We start from the raw sequence: 15303 nt of genomic DNA, 5'->3' as shown, positions 1-15303 counted from the left end.
AGATTTTGTAACAGAAAGGGATTCAAAAGGTGAATCCCAAATAAGAAACACTAGGGTTGTTCCTGTGTTCCTGCTTCCACCTACCTAAGGGGTCTAGTATAAACAATCTCAAGTAACATTTGTGTCCAAAAAAAATGTTTAGGAAAGATTATATTCTATAGAATAAAGATTGTTTTAATGCTGGAGCAAGTTAACTTTAACCTGAAATTAAAAAAAAAATCACATCAAATGGTCCCTTTCAAACTCTTTCTTACCAGTTATCTTATCTACACATTTATTCACACCTATCATCACACATGTCTAGTGCACAATATTACAAAAATATTAAATCATCTTCTAGTTACTATTTATGCATATATAATAATAGCATAATTATTCCAGTTGACAGCTGTATAAATACATTATACGCATACATTCATCACTGAGCAGCTATGCAATTCGCAACTTTTTGCTCATAGAAATACTAGACTTTAAGCGATGGGATATTTGTTTTTTGTGAAGTTCTCCAGAAACTATCGTGAATGCTTAGGAAAGACTGAAACCTAATAGTGTGGGAAGAGTAACAATTTTGTTTCCTATATTTAAGACCCAGCCATGCTCAAAAATACTATCAGAGCCTTTACAGTGTTTTTATCTCACCATTTTACCATTATTGTTATTCATCCAAAAATAATTTCAGCTGCATTTTCAATGGAAATCATAAGAGTTATTTAGTTGAATCACACCAAAGGTCCATCTAGACCAGCTATTGATTTTCAGCAGTGGCCAGTCAATTGTATTTGGATGCACGCAACAAATGACACGAAGCCAGTAGATACCTTCTGGTTTGTCCCCAACATCTGGTGTCTCAGAGGACAAAAAATATTGGTTTACCTAATTAAATTACTTATATTACAGTCATAGGTTTTACCAAAATAAAGTAACAAATTGCCCTAAACCTTATTAAATTATTCCCCCACCTTATATCCTTGAATTACTCTGGAATTAAAAGGATTTTTTTCCAAAATCATGAACATTTTTATTTTCTGTCGCCACCCGTCCAAAGTAATATTTTCTGCCATTTTCCAATTCGCGGCAATTACCAACCTCACTGCCATAATAAAATAACTTACTTATGTTTTCTGTGTACAATTCCCATTTTCGTTCAAAAACAGATTCAGGAGAACTATCTGCACTGAGGGTTCTATTTTTTCTTTGGTAATCGCCTCAATTTCCTTAAAATTTTCTTTCCAATATTTTTGTATAACTGGACAGTCCCACCACATGTGAATAAATGTCCCAATTTCCCCACATCCTCTCCAACAATGCCTATTTACTTCCTTATTTATAAGATGTAATTTTTGTGGGGTAAAGTGCCATTTCTGCAATACTTTTATACCATGTTCCTGAATTTTCATGGATATCGATTTGAATGGGGGTCTTTTAAAAATTTCCTTCCACTGCTCCTCACTCAAATTCGTGTTTAACTCCCCTTCCCATATCATCTTTAATGATGATGCTGTTTTATATTCCTGCTCAATTAATATCTTGTATATTCTTGAAATCAATTTCCTTTCCTTTACATCAATCTTATCAACTAATTCCTCAAAGTCATTCAAAGGCTTTTTCATTTGTTCTTGTATTTCCTTCTTACTCAAAAAAGAAGTTATTTGATATTTCCATAGCCAATGACTTTGTTTAGGGAGGAAAGCCTCAATGCCCATTAATTCCCCCTCCTCTTCTATCGTTTTCTTAACATTCTTTAAAAACATCCTTTTATCAAGAATCTTTTCAAATTCCCTTCCATAGCCTCTTAACACCTCAAAATTTGGATGATGGACAAAAGGTAGTAATGCGGAATAAGCCGGATATAAATTCTTTTTCCATTTGTTCCAACACATACACATGAACACATGAAGCTGCCTTATACAGAATCAGACCCTTGGTCCATCAAAGTCAGTACTGTCTACTCAGACTGGCAGCAGCTCTCCAAGGTCTCAGGCTGAGGTCTTTCACATCACCTACTTGCCTAGCCCTTTTAACTGGAGATGCCGGGGATTGAACCTGGGACCTTCTGCATGCCAAGCAGATGCTCTGCCATTAAGCCACAGCCCCTCTCCTATAATCGGGCTATATAACGTAGACCAAGGAGTTGTATTTAAATTCTTCCCTCTCTTATTTTGAAACAGAGTTTGAAGGCCACCTACTTTCTCTAAGTAATATAGGTCCATATTTAACTTATTTCTTTCTTTAGATAAAGAGGCCAATGGAATAATATGCCTTAACTGATATGCTGTATAATATAATGTAATATTTGGTATACCCCAACCCCCTTTACCAGGTGCACTGTATCTCAAAAACTTGGCAGATCTTGGATTTTTAACCTGAAAAATATACCGATCTATTTGTTTTTGCCAATTCCTCAATTTTTTTTCATCTATATGACATGGCAGCACAAAATAAATATGATATCTTTGGGATGATAAACATTTTGACCCATGTAATGCTTGTGAAAATACTACTATTTTTCTTTTTCCATTCCTTCAAATCTTGATTTATTTGACTCCAGAGTACCTTATAATTGTAATTATATACCTTATTCAATTTTTTTGGGATAGTAATCCTTAAATATTTAAAACCTTTCTGCACCTGTTGTATTTTTAAACTATGAGACGCCTCTAATAGGACTTTTGGAATAATATTTAGACACATTAGATTAGATTTGGCAAAGTTTATTTTTAGACCTGAAATAAGGGCAAAAGTTCTAAACTCCTTCTTTAAGGGGTCAATTGCCAATTTTAAATCAGTTATTGATAATAACACATCATCTGCATACATAGTTACCAGATTTTCCTCTCCACCACATTTCACGCCTTTAATCTTCTGGTTCTCTCTGAGCTTAATAGCTAATGGTTCTACAGCCATAATAAAAAGTAATGGTGAGAGGGGGCAACCTTGTTTGGGGCCACAATTTATTATTACTTTCCTGGAGACATTATTATTAATTGTTATGCTTGCCCAGGATTTTGTATAAATTGCTTCTATTGCATTATTAAATCTTTGGCCAAACCCATACTGTTGTGTAACCTTTTTAAAATATCTCCAGTTTATTGAATCATATTGATCTTGTGTAATTACCGAAGCAATGCATGATTTTAGCCTGCTTGCTAGAATTTTAGTAAATATTTTATAATCCGAATTCATTAATGTTATCGGATGGTATAATTCCTTGGAGGTAGGATCTTTATTCGGTTTAGGGATTAGTACCAATTTAGACTCTAATCAGGAAGGTGGTAAAGGAGTCCCTTCCATTATTTCATTAAATAATTTCGCTAAATAAGGAGCCAATATTTCCTTAAAACGCATATAAAATACGGTTGTGAAACTCCCTGGAGCACTCCCTAGAGCTGCTCTATCTTTCAAAAATTAACTGTTCTTCCCACCTCTTCTAATGATATCTCTCTATCTAACATTTCCTGGCTTTCAGGTTTCAGTTGCGGGATATTTATTGAATGACAAAATTGGTTAACCTCCTCTTTCCTTATCTCTTTGTCAGCATATAATTTATCATAAAATTTCAAAAAGGAATTGAGGATTTCTTTTGGTTTATTAATTAATTAACCATCTGAAATTCTTAACGCCAAGATTCATTTCTTCTTTTGAGCTCCTTTAATTTTATTAGCCAATAATTTTGTTGCTTTACCATTTCATTCGTAATTTTTATGCTTCATGTACCATAAATTTAATGTTTTATTTCCAGTATATTCAATTCTTTCATCTTCTTCGATACAATACAATACAGTTTCGATACAATACAACCCTTATTGAAATGAGGTAGTTGGAAACAGACCCAATATTCCAAAATGTAGTGCCATCACAGATATTTGTAATGGCGTTTTAATGCTTGGTTTATTTTTTCCCTTTTGCATAATAATTCTGAACAAGGAATTAGACTTTTATTATAGTACAGAAGATTGAGGAGTTGTTCAATAAGATCTTTGGTAGGACACCAAGATCATCTCAAATAAAGCAACAAACACCAAAGCAAAAACAAAGAATACCAAAGCAAAAACTTATACAAACTATGGCTTGAAACGTGGCATGGAGAAGTCTAGATAAGGAAACTATATTGTTGATAGTTTCAGAGGGTAGCCATATTGGTCTGCAATAGAACAGCTAGATTCAAGTCCAGTAGCACCTTCGAGACCAACAAGATTTACAGAGAATGAACTTTCAAGACTTGAATCTAGCTGCTATACTGTTGATATTGGATAAATATGCAAAGTATTCAAATGTGTAAAAATATAATATACCTATACCAAAGGAATTTGTGGAAGTTATTTACTTAGGAAGACCACAGGACATTAAAATTCATACCCTTAAATATGCAAACTAACTGGCTTTACAATCCCAATAAGTCTATGTGATAAATTCGGAGGCGTGTGTATTTGTACTAAAGGAATGGAAAAAACAACCTGAAAAGTCCCATTAGCATCCTTGGTAATGAAAAATTCCCATAACTGATAAATGAATGTCACTCATCCATTATTCTCCTATTTACTCTTTCTGCCTTCTCCACCAGCAGACACTGCTGCAAACACAGTGAATATGGTCAGAAAGGAAGGAAGGGGACCGTTCCCATAATAGGAGCAAAAGCAAAAAAAAAAAAACAACTTGTGTAATAGCACCAAAAATGAATGTTATAATAAATCATAAAGAAATTTATTTTAAAACAATTCTTTGGTATACATATAATTTTACCATTTACTGTTGCCAATTTTTTCGTGACCCCCACATTCAATTACACAACCCCATATGGGGTCGCGACCCACAGTTTAAGAAGCTTTGGTTTAGACTATTGTTGCCACTGTGCTGTTTCTTTCTCTTTTTTGTTGCCATAATTTACAGCACAAGATTTCCCCCCTTTTTTCCTTTTCCCCTTTCCACTGTAGCAGCTCGTGCTCACACAACACCACTCCTGAGAATCAAGAACCCACCACAATTGTAAGGGATATAGTTGAAGAGAATCTGCTCATGACTCAGTCAGCCCTGCTCTCCACTCCTGCTGGTCACAGGGCTCTTGGGATCCCCCAAGCCCATGAATCAAATACTTGGCAATGATTAAATGTGATACAAGTATAAGTAACAGGAGTATTATAAACATCTTACTTGTCTGAGGTCAATGAATGCTAACTGTAAGGTTTCTCCTTGGAATCCAGGTACTGGCTCAGAACTTGCAAATACTGTAAAACAAGCAGGTAAACAATAATGATTTTTTCTGATTCAAAAGCGAGTTCCTATTCCACTATAGTGTGGATTACCATCACATGTTAGGCTACTAACACTTTCTAGGAACAACGTTTGGTAGCACATATTCTCTGATACACATCCCAATGTTCTGGCATTGCGTTGCCCATGGAACAAGAGGTCATGTCTTCCCAAGGTAGTATGTAATAACAATTTTATGGAGGAGGGAAACTGCCTGAAACTGAATGTTTACCTAGATACCCCAAACAATACCAGTTTCAAGGCTGTCGATTTACTTAAAATTGTTTTTTTTCAAGAAAGAAACAAAACAATTCAGAAAGCAAGAGCTCCTGAAACCCTTCCCCCAATTAAGATCAAATCACAAAGATACAGTTAAACATATGCATGTGTCTATGTGCATGCAAATATATAAAAACCACACAAATAGATCAGAGCTATGCCAATGTAATCATAATTCCTTAGTCAGTGTAGACTGAAGAATTTTTACATGGGTTGGGGGAGACTCAGCTGGGAATCTCAGTATATTGCATGAAAAGCAACCAGACCATCAGGAAATCAGCTAGACCAGGTTGTCCTTTGCCTACTTTAACCAGGAGAGTACGTTCTTTGCTTGGTGAGTTCTTCCTCACCAAAACTGACATTCTACTGAGTCTTCTAAATGAGAATCTTTGTATTTCGGTATAGGTGAGAACTTCTGTCTTCACTAGTTTCGCCATCATTAAAAATAATACTCTTTAGTAATGGTTATCTTGCGCTTTGATAACAGGATTAAGATGACATAACTGCAGGTCGTCAGGAATTTAGGTTTCAGTTATCCAACTAATTTGGATTAAAAGCTCACCAACTTCTGAAATTTTAGGGCAGTTCTATTCTGTAGCATTCCTACAACCCTTCCACTCTTGATCAGTCCCAGTCCTCACAATAGGGAACATTATACCAGGGGTAAAATCTCACCAGACCACAATCTTTTATGACCACTTCCATATATATGAACTGGTTATATAATATAACGTGTGTGTGTGTGTGTGTGTGTGTGTTAATGGAGATTGTAGGGCTAGTCTTCTATATCTGAGTCCACCATATCTTCTCCACTGACATCCTGAGGAGCTCACTCCAAATCTGGCTACATCCTGGATAAGGATCCCTATCAGCCAGAAAAAGGATACTGTACACATGAGATAATTCCCAGAGCTGAACTGTGTACAGAGATGATTTTCAAATATAGCAGCTGTATGAAATTATGTATACTTTTGTCATTCTATGAGCAAGCCTTGGAAGTCCTTAGGCCTGCATCCAGGTTAAATCTGGGTTTGTCAGCAAGAAACAAGCCATAGTTTGGGGTCTGGGCTATAGTTTGTGAAACAAGAGAATTCCGTGAAATTGTAACATTTGTTTTACATTCAGGTTCGAAAACAAGCATACAGCTGCAGGTCAATGGGAAAGACTCACCCTAGAGCTTATTTATTTATTTAAAAAACCTTCTGTCACATTTGACAATGATGCAAAAATTTGTACTGCAAATTTTTAGGTCTATCCTTGAAAGGTAAAATACCAAACGCTTACATTGATAGTTGGGTACTCTGCTGCCCAGACCTCTAACTAATCTGATAAAGGGTCTTAACTGGGTAGCAAAGCAATATACTGCTAAACCTGGAACAAGCTGTCAACATATTGTTAACATCTTCTTTTGTTTGCTGTGCAAAAAATCCTTCCTCTAGCCTAACAGCAATAAGAGACTGATAGTAGGTAGAGGAAGACAACAGGTGGAATGGCTTAAACAGCCGAGTAAGAACAGAAAAGGAATATCTGTCTGTGCTTTTTTAACGATTTTAGGGCAATGGAATTCTAATCTCTGAAACCTCCAAAGAGATTGTCAACTTGATTGCCAAGTGGTCTGGAGGAATGGGCAGCTGAAGCTCTTCGTGGTATAACCTATGGTGGCATCTGTCAATCTATCAACCCTAAAAGGCACATCTTAAGTAAGATAAATTATATCTTCTCCCACTCTCCATATTCACCCATTCCAAATAAGGCATTTACATTGTAGATCGACATCCAACAAGCAAAAGCAAGTTCGTCAACCTTAGTGTAGTACTCAGTCTCATACTTACATTCGCACTGTATGACATCTAAGTTAAACTGCTGAATCGCCCCCATGCTTATTTGTTTTAAGTCGTTATCCAATAGCATCTGCATCAGGGAAGTTGACAGATGCTGGCAAGCGGACATACAAGCAGTCTGTGCCACTTTCCCCTATCAAGAAAGGTAACAAGAATAAACAAGTACACAGGATCAGAATGGGTAACTGTCACCTACATTTACTAAGTTCAAGGCAAAAAACCCATTTTTAATGTTTCTATTATAAACAATTACAGCCCATTCCTGAAGGGGGGCGAAGCTCCTTTGGAGCTGGCTTGACCCCATGCCAGCATAGGTGCCACTTTATCATGGAATAATGTGGCATCTATGCTGGCGTGGGGGCAAACACGCCGGCGTCTGGGCACCGCCGGCCCCCACCACCAGCACAGCCACACTGGCAGTGCTTTCCCGGAAGGGAAAGCCCACACTGGCGTGGGGGGATGTTTCTGGGACGTTTCCGGGGGTGGAGCTGCCTCTAAGGAGGCAGGGCGGCTCTGCCACTCCTGGCTGCCGCGGATCTATCCCCCCTTCAGGACTGGACTCTTAGTTTTGTTTTACAGCACAGCTTCCTTTACAGGACAATCCTAAGAAGTTACACTTCTATGGGTTTAGAAGGCTGTAACTCTGATGCGTATTGCACTGTTAGACTCTTAAACCAATACCCAAACCCTTACAAACAGCATAACTGCAAAAGGTATCATAAATACATGTTCTCTGAAATATTTGTGAACATGATGCAAAAGCAATTAAAACTGACACGTTATGTATTTCAGCGTCACACAGCAGAAAACACATGCTTATGGATTATCAACAACATGGACATTCTGAAACACTACATCATTCCACCTTCACATACTGGAACGGTTCTGCTACTCTTTGCCACTTTCATTTGCATCTACAAACTTCTCTAAGTCATACAAACTTCTCCAAGTCATACACAGCCCTCTGCTGTTCAAAATTCACCTACGTGCCAATTACTAGATTTTCAGTGTGGTATTCATTTGGTGTAATTCATAATAGCTGCTGTTGTCAGCGGTTATTCTAAAAAAAATGATCAGAGCTAGCTGTTAAAATGCTAACACATCATCCTGGGAACTGACTGCACATTTACTCAGAAGTAAGCCCCATCACGTTCAATGAGGTTTAATCCAAGTAAGCATCCGTACACCTTAGGATCCCAGCTCATTTTACTCACATTTAATTTGAATTAGAGCTTTCCTTTGTAGCTAAATCTGATGTGTTCCTAATAAGTTAGGCTTCCTATCATTTCAGACGGTGAAACACATTAGAAAAAAAAAGATGCTGCCATTAAACGTAGCTAGTTCACGAGTTAGAGTACTACAGCTGTTTTTATTTAGAAATAACATCTGTCAATGGTATGTACATTCTTTGATACAATAAATATTAAGCTTCAAAAGGAGATAAAGGACTGTGCCCAGCAAAACAGATCCTGATATTCACTGCATATGAAGTGAAGTTTTTGCAGGCAACACATTGTTGTGAGTTGTGTTCAGCTAAACCAAAAATACATACAAGTCAGTGCTACGAAATTCCTCTTGTTCCCCCCCCCCCCCGACTTCTAGGTCTACCTTGTGTGTTGCAATATGTTCACATTTGTGAAAGGAAAAATTCTGTAGACCCATCCAATTAATGGGTATCCTTTAACAGAAATTTAAAAACTGAACTCTGCTCTGAAGCCAATGTCTTTGACAGGAACAGACCGAGTGTCAACAAATAACGCAAGAAACAAAGCACAGCCAGCATGCTTCGACGTCTCCCAAACCCAGTGGTAATTACACACTGGGAGACATGCAAGGCTATTCCCCAAAAAGAACAATATCAATATGAATGGGGGAAAGAAAGGAAAGAGGGAAGGGGGGGGAGAGAAGGGAGAACAAACCAATTAACTTAATTCAATTATAATGTAGCAGATTTAAGACACTTAATGGAAATGTCATTTTGATTTAATGGAACAACTGCATTTGGGTTTCATACAGTGCTTCATCAAACCGGCTCCGTGCCCTATTTTTTGTGCCACTGTAATGTAATAACAGTAAGCTGATTAATTGAGCTACCAAGATCAAAATATTTTAACATCCAATTCAATCCCACATGTAAACATGTTGTAGGCGGCACTGCAGTACAATGTTCCATTTCACTTTATTCACCAAACCGATGCGTTTCAGCAGTTTAAAGCTGCCAATAGGTCTGGATTACAAAGTACAGATTACAACAGATTCAAGATGAAAGTGAATTTCTATGACTCCTTTTGTTAGCTTTCATTCAAATGTATTAAATGTTTGTTATAAGTGATGCACAAATGCCGACACCCTAAAAAATCAACACAACCACTTTTAACTATGCACTCGGACTCCAGGCTTATTGCTCTCAGGGCACAGTCAAAGAAGAGCAAAAGGGAGGGGAAAGAAACAGAATTGTTCAGAGTCTCTGGTTTACATTTTTGAGCAAGATGAGGAGGCAATTCTGAGCTTTAGCTGCACCTGAAATTGTTCTTTATTGCTCACTTTACCAAAGGCTTTTCAAAGATGTACTTGGCAAAATACAGGCCCTTCCAAGCTGAAAGTGTACAAAACTGGCAAACCAAATTTGTGTTTAATGTGATACTCATTCAAATTCATATTCATCAATAAAGCGCTGTTTATAGAGTGCAGCAAGCTAAACGTTTTGTTACCAGTACTTCCTGTTTCTTTTAAATACATTTTTTCAAGGACGTATAATAGCACAATCATCATCAGTTAAAACACTGAATTAAAATTGTTCAGCTGCTTTTGAAATCCTCTTTAATGATTAGCATCAGAATATTGTTTAACATAGCCACATCAATTAAACATATTTAACCAGGGAAAACCCAGTTTTTTTTCATTCATGCCCTACAGCTACTAACACTTTTTGCCTTCCTTCCTCAAATTAAACACATTCATCCAATACACGTATTTTGTATTCCAACTTTCCAAAGCTTAAGAAATAAGGATTCTTTTATACATATATAAAAAGGAACACCTGCTAGGAGTTAGGCATCTACATTTTACCCAGCCTTCCACATTTGCTGAAATACAAGTTTGTAAAAAGAGAAAACCCTTAGACAAACTTCTTATATTTCAAAGGAGTTTGTAAAAGAGAATCTGCTGACATGTTAAATCCTTTCTGTAGTATCCAAAAGCTTTTCTCTTAAGAACAATTGCTGTAAAGAGACGTTTGGCTCCGAGGAAATTCCCAAAGGGTCAGCCATATGCATCCTTCCATGGCACCTTCACGGTGCAGCTTTCTAGACCCACACTAGCTGTCTCAAAAGCAGCTTTCATCATTCACTAGGGTGTCAGTCAATATGATTTATGGACTGCATTCAACAAAGTCAAAGCATATAGAATGAGAAATATGACTACAATCTGCTAATTTGTTTTGTATTGAGCCACTTAAGAGTCAAAGACCTGATGTCAGACTGAGACCAGCAACACAATTAACCAGCCGGTGACAGATTCATCCATCCTCCCTGCCAGGCTGTGCCAATCAAGGACAGCATGAGACGGCATTTGGAAGAATCAGTAAGAAACCTCTTTCTTTAAGGAGCCTACGTGGGCTTTTGATTGACAGCTTCTGAATATCGCTTGCGGAGCACCGCAGCCTTTTATCCAATAGTTCCTCACTGCAAGCTGTGAAATGCGGCTTTTACTGCCAATCACAGGAACAATAAGACAATCCCCCAAGCAAACAGGAAACAACAAAAGTTATCTGCTAGATTCGAAAGTCTAGTTTCATACTTAAACAATACTGAAGCAAGGGTTAAGTAGATTTCATTTTAATACATCAAATCCAACATTTAATTCAAACACATTTTACTATGCTGGTAGGTACTCTTTTATGTAAAGAAAACTTAGTTTGTTCAACTGCACTAAATTTCAACTTTCCATTAAAACACAAAACCTCAGAATGATCATCAATTGCTTTATGATGACCGATCAAAATGTACTACCTCAATCTGTATGCTGGAAAAATTTGCAATGCTTCCTTCAGGCCTTTCCTCTACAGAGGTGGTTAATTAAGATTTTCAGACTAACATCCAGTTTCCAGGAGCTTTGGTGGTGTTGATTGGGCAGAAAGGTGGGATATAAATTTTGTAAACAAATAAAATACACATTTTATGAACCAGTTAATAAATTATTAAGGTACTGCGTGAATCAACACATCACAGGCAGGCAGATGCATTGGCTCACACATTTTAAGCGCTAGATTGTGATGTTAGGAATGAAAATTTTATTTCCATGAGAATTTTTTTTGAGTAATGAATATGATGGATCTTAGAAAGGGTTTGTTTCCAACCATACTTTTTCTTCCCACAAAAATCTCATTTACCAACTACATATTTCATTCCATGCACGAGAAATTTTTTTCCAAATGTTCAAAATCTGTCATTTATTATGCAAGAATAGGATTACATAGGAAATGAAGATTATAACTGATTTTCTCTCTGCTTCTTCCATCATTATAAACCAATTTGTGGTATGTTTATTTCTTAAGAACTCCAGGGTGAGAGCAAAAACATACTAACAAATCATTAGCAGAGCCAGCAGAAACCAAAGGGCCCATAAGAACTACGCAGCCCTCAAAGGGTAAATTGGTTTTAACTTCTAGTTGAGAAACTGGGTAAGAAGTCCGAAGATCAATTACTAACTGCGGCATACAAGCTCCTTCAGCAGAGAACAACTCACTTCCTTTTCCTCAGTAGAGAGCAATCTAACAATAGGTTGGATCCAATGGTTCTCCTCCCATTAATTAAGAAATATTTCATTGGAAGTCCTTCCTCCAATAGTAGGAATCTTTCTCCAAAGCAAATGCCTAACTTAGGCATTGATTCTAACCCAGCGTTCCCCCTTTTTGCTATAAGGTATTATAGTGTGCATCTGTCTGGAGAGCCAACATGGTGGTTAAGAGTGGTGGTTTGGAGCGATGGACTCTGATCTGGAGAAACTGGTTTGATTCCCCACTCCTCCACATGAGCGGCAGATGCTAATCTGGTGAACCGGGTTGGTTTCCCTATCCTACACATGAAGCCAGCTAGGTGACCTTGGGCTAGTCACAGCTATCACAGCCACACCTACCTCACAGGGTGTCTGTTGTGGGGAGGGGAAGATGATTGTAAGCCAGCTTGATTCTTCCTTAAGTGGTGGAGAAAGTTGGCATATAAAAACCAACTCTTCTTCTTCATCTCCACACATACATCTAATCCCCATGGGCAAGGAAATGGAGTGTTGTGAAGGTCAGTAAGTCAGAAGCTGGGATAGTGGTACCTTTTGGTTATGTTTATTCCATATGTAAATTCTGGGCTAGATAGCTGCCAGAGACTCTAAGGAAGATAGTTTCAAGTTGGTAACCATGTTAGTCTGAAGAAGCAAAACAAACTTCAAGTCCAGTAGCTTCTTAAGAGGACAACAAAATTATCCAGGGTGTAAGGTTTTTTGAGTCAAAGCTTACTTTGGCAGATAATCCTTTGAATGTTTATACCCTGGAAAATTTTGTTGGTCTCTAAAGGTGCTGCTAGACTAATTTTGTTCTTACGAATGTTACTCTGCCCAATAAAATAACATTCCACTGAATTAATTGATTTATTATGCAAGTGTCACTAAAGCTGCTTCAGAGTTAAATAAAAACAAGGTAAAGTCCTCAAGCAATTAGTACCCCATGGTGGTTTCCAGCCAACTAATCTGACATACCTCATGTAAACAACCTGTACCATGGGGGGAGGATACGACTAAGCCATTCCTCACTTTCACTAAATCTATCTTTTGTTTCATACATGAACCTAAACATGCACGTTAATGACTTTGTGCCGGAGGACGTTTTCCTCATGCTCTCTACAAGCAGCAACACACATACAAACTGAAAAGGTTCCAGGAGACCAAATTGTGGGTAGGATCCTGATTATATTTTCTATCAATAAAGGAAGGACAAATCCCACTGCAAAAGCCTCTGGTTCACCACTTATGCTGTCCCGTGGTCCCCTATTCCCTAGGAACTGCATTCAAGGGTGAACAGTGGGCTGATGTGGGAGGGAAATTCTACTCTACTAATGCCTCCCATTAGGGAGCCCTGTGGCACAGAGCGGAAAGCTGCAGTACTGTAGTCAAAACCTCAGCTCACGACCTGAGTTCGATCCCGACAGAAGTCGGTTTCAGGTAGCCGGCTCCAGGTTGACTCAGCCTTCCATCCTTCCGAGGTTGGTAAAATTAGTACCCAGCTTGCTGGGGGTCAAGTGTTGACGACTGGGGAAGGCACTGGCAAACCACCCTGTAAACATAGTCTGTCTAGTAGACACTGGGATGTGACATCACCCCATGGGTCAGGGGACTACCTTTACCTTTAATGCCTCCCATTAGCGATATCAACATTGGGATCCAACTGAATGATTTGTCTGATCCCCCCCCCCAAAAAAAAAAAACAGTGTAGAATGATATGGGACTGTGAAATAAATCTTTGGTTCCCCCAGATGCCTTCTTTCCTTGGTTCCCTCAGATTCAAGGCTTCAGGACACATAAATATGCTTGTTCTAAAATCGTTAAAAGAAAAACAGATGGATGCTGCTCCTGCAACATGTTTGCACTGAGATAAGCACAAGTGAGTACTTCACACTGCACAGTTTTAAGGCACATTATACTCCAAGTCTCGTATGTTTGTGTTCACACTGTAAAGTTTCAATCATTCTTTAACAACAAATGAAAGAATGAGCTCAAGAGCACAAATTTGCCAAGTTTGATGGCCACATTGCAAGCATTTTTGACCTGCCTCATTCACTGATGTCTGATTTGCTACTTCCTGTTTAGCAGCTTTCGGCCTCCCCTTCGTTTTTTACTATCTATCCCTACATATACTTTAAGTTTTTTGCATGTTTGCAAGAGCATTTCACTCTTCCTCTTAACTGTTTGCCGGTCAGTAAACATTTGTACTCTTGAGTAAATGATAAACAGGCTGAATTTTATTTAGTCCTTCAAGTAATATATGCGCATGTGTACATAATTTGATATAACAGATATGGAACCAGTTTGACTTTCAGATAATTTTTACACGATATTCTATCGTATGAAACGCTGCTATCAGGTGAAAAACATGCTGCGGGCAAATGAAAACTCTAAAAAGAGAGGTTTTTTTCCCTAACCCAATTTTCAAAAAGCCAGCAATTCTATTTTAAAAGTAGCAACTATTTATTATAATGCAAATATTTGTGTTGGACTAAAATAAACTTCTTAAAATAAGTTGATGACCTGAAAATAATTGGGGCATGAATCCTTTAAAGAAATCCATCATCTTTTTTTTCAAGAAATACATTTGGGTGCAGACATTCTCCTAACTTCAAAAAGTATGTTTTTGAAAGAGGCTAGGAAACTTTCACCAGCTCTTTATTCTCAGCCACTATTTGGCCATTTTAACCCTATTTCGTATGCAGATCTCATAGTTGCATTTTGACACCTGACCTCACATCCAATAGGTCTTATGTTTCCTTTGAATGATCTCATTTCAGATGCAATGCATGCCCTATCATGTTTCTATGAGCCTTTAAAAGGTTCCTTCTGTCTTGATGTCCAAAAGACCAAGGTTAGTCTTCAACTTGGATTCTGCATGCAGCTACACAACTTAGCAGCGAGTAGATCAATTCGAATATAGGGCTTTTTAATAGTTTACTCCGTACTGAAGCAATAAGCCTGCAGGCAGTTCATAGTTTTAAGTTTTCCGTGTGCATGCTTTTTTTTCTAGAGCTTGTGTCTACTTACCGACATAGCTGCATGGTCATTGTTGTTATTCTGAGAAGGAAACCAGTAAGGCAATCAAAACAAAACAAAACAAAAATTAAAAAGCACTGTCAACATCAGATGGCATTGGGGTAGCAGTCAGAAAGGGAAAGAGGTC

General features: G+C 37.8%; 1 protein-coding gene across 6 annotated transcripts in view; it reads right to left on the bottom strand.

Annotated features, from left to right (window-relative positions):
* EXOC6 (exocyst complex component 6) overlaps positions 1 to 15303 on the bottom strand; it is a 119624-nt gene that overhangs the window by 34798 nt on the left and 69523 nt on the right. For 3 of the 6 annotated variants that reach the window (XM_056849865.1, XM_056849866.1, XM_056849868.1), the window contains exons 19-21: positions 15168 to 15197; positions 7359 to 7500; positions 5149 to 5222 (exon numbers count right to left, since the gene is read on the bottom strand). In XM_056849865.1, coding sequence (XP_056705843.1) covers positions 5149 to 5222; positions 7359 to 7500; positions 15168 to 15197 — 246 coding nt within the window. The remainder of the gene's footprint in view (positions 1 to 5148; positions 5223 to 7358; positions 7501 to 15167; positions 15198 to 15303) is intronic. The other 3 variants (XM_056849867.1, XM_056849869.1, XM_056849871.1) reach the window with 1 other exon arrangement.

This window comes from Euleptes europaea, chromosome 5, assembly GCF_029931775.1.
Source record: "Euleptes europaea isolate rEulEur1 chromosome 5, rEulEur1.hap1, whole genome shotgun sequence".
Taxonomy (NCBI): Eukaryota; Metazoa; Chordata; class Lepidosauria; order Squamata; family Sphaerodactylidae; genus Euleptes; species Euleptes europaea.
This window is presented reverse-complemented; position numbering and strand designations above follow the sequence as displayed.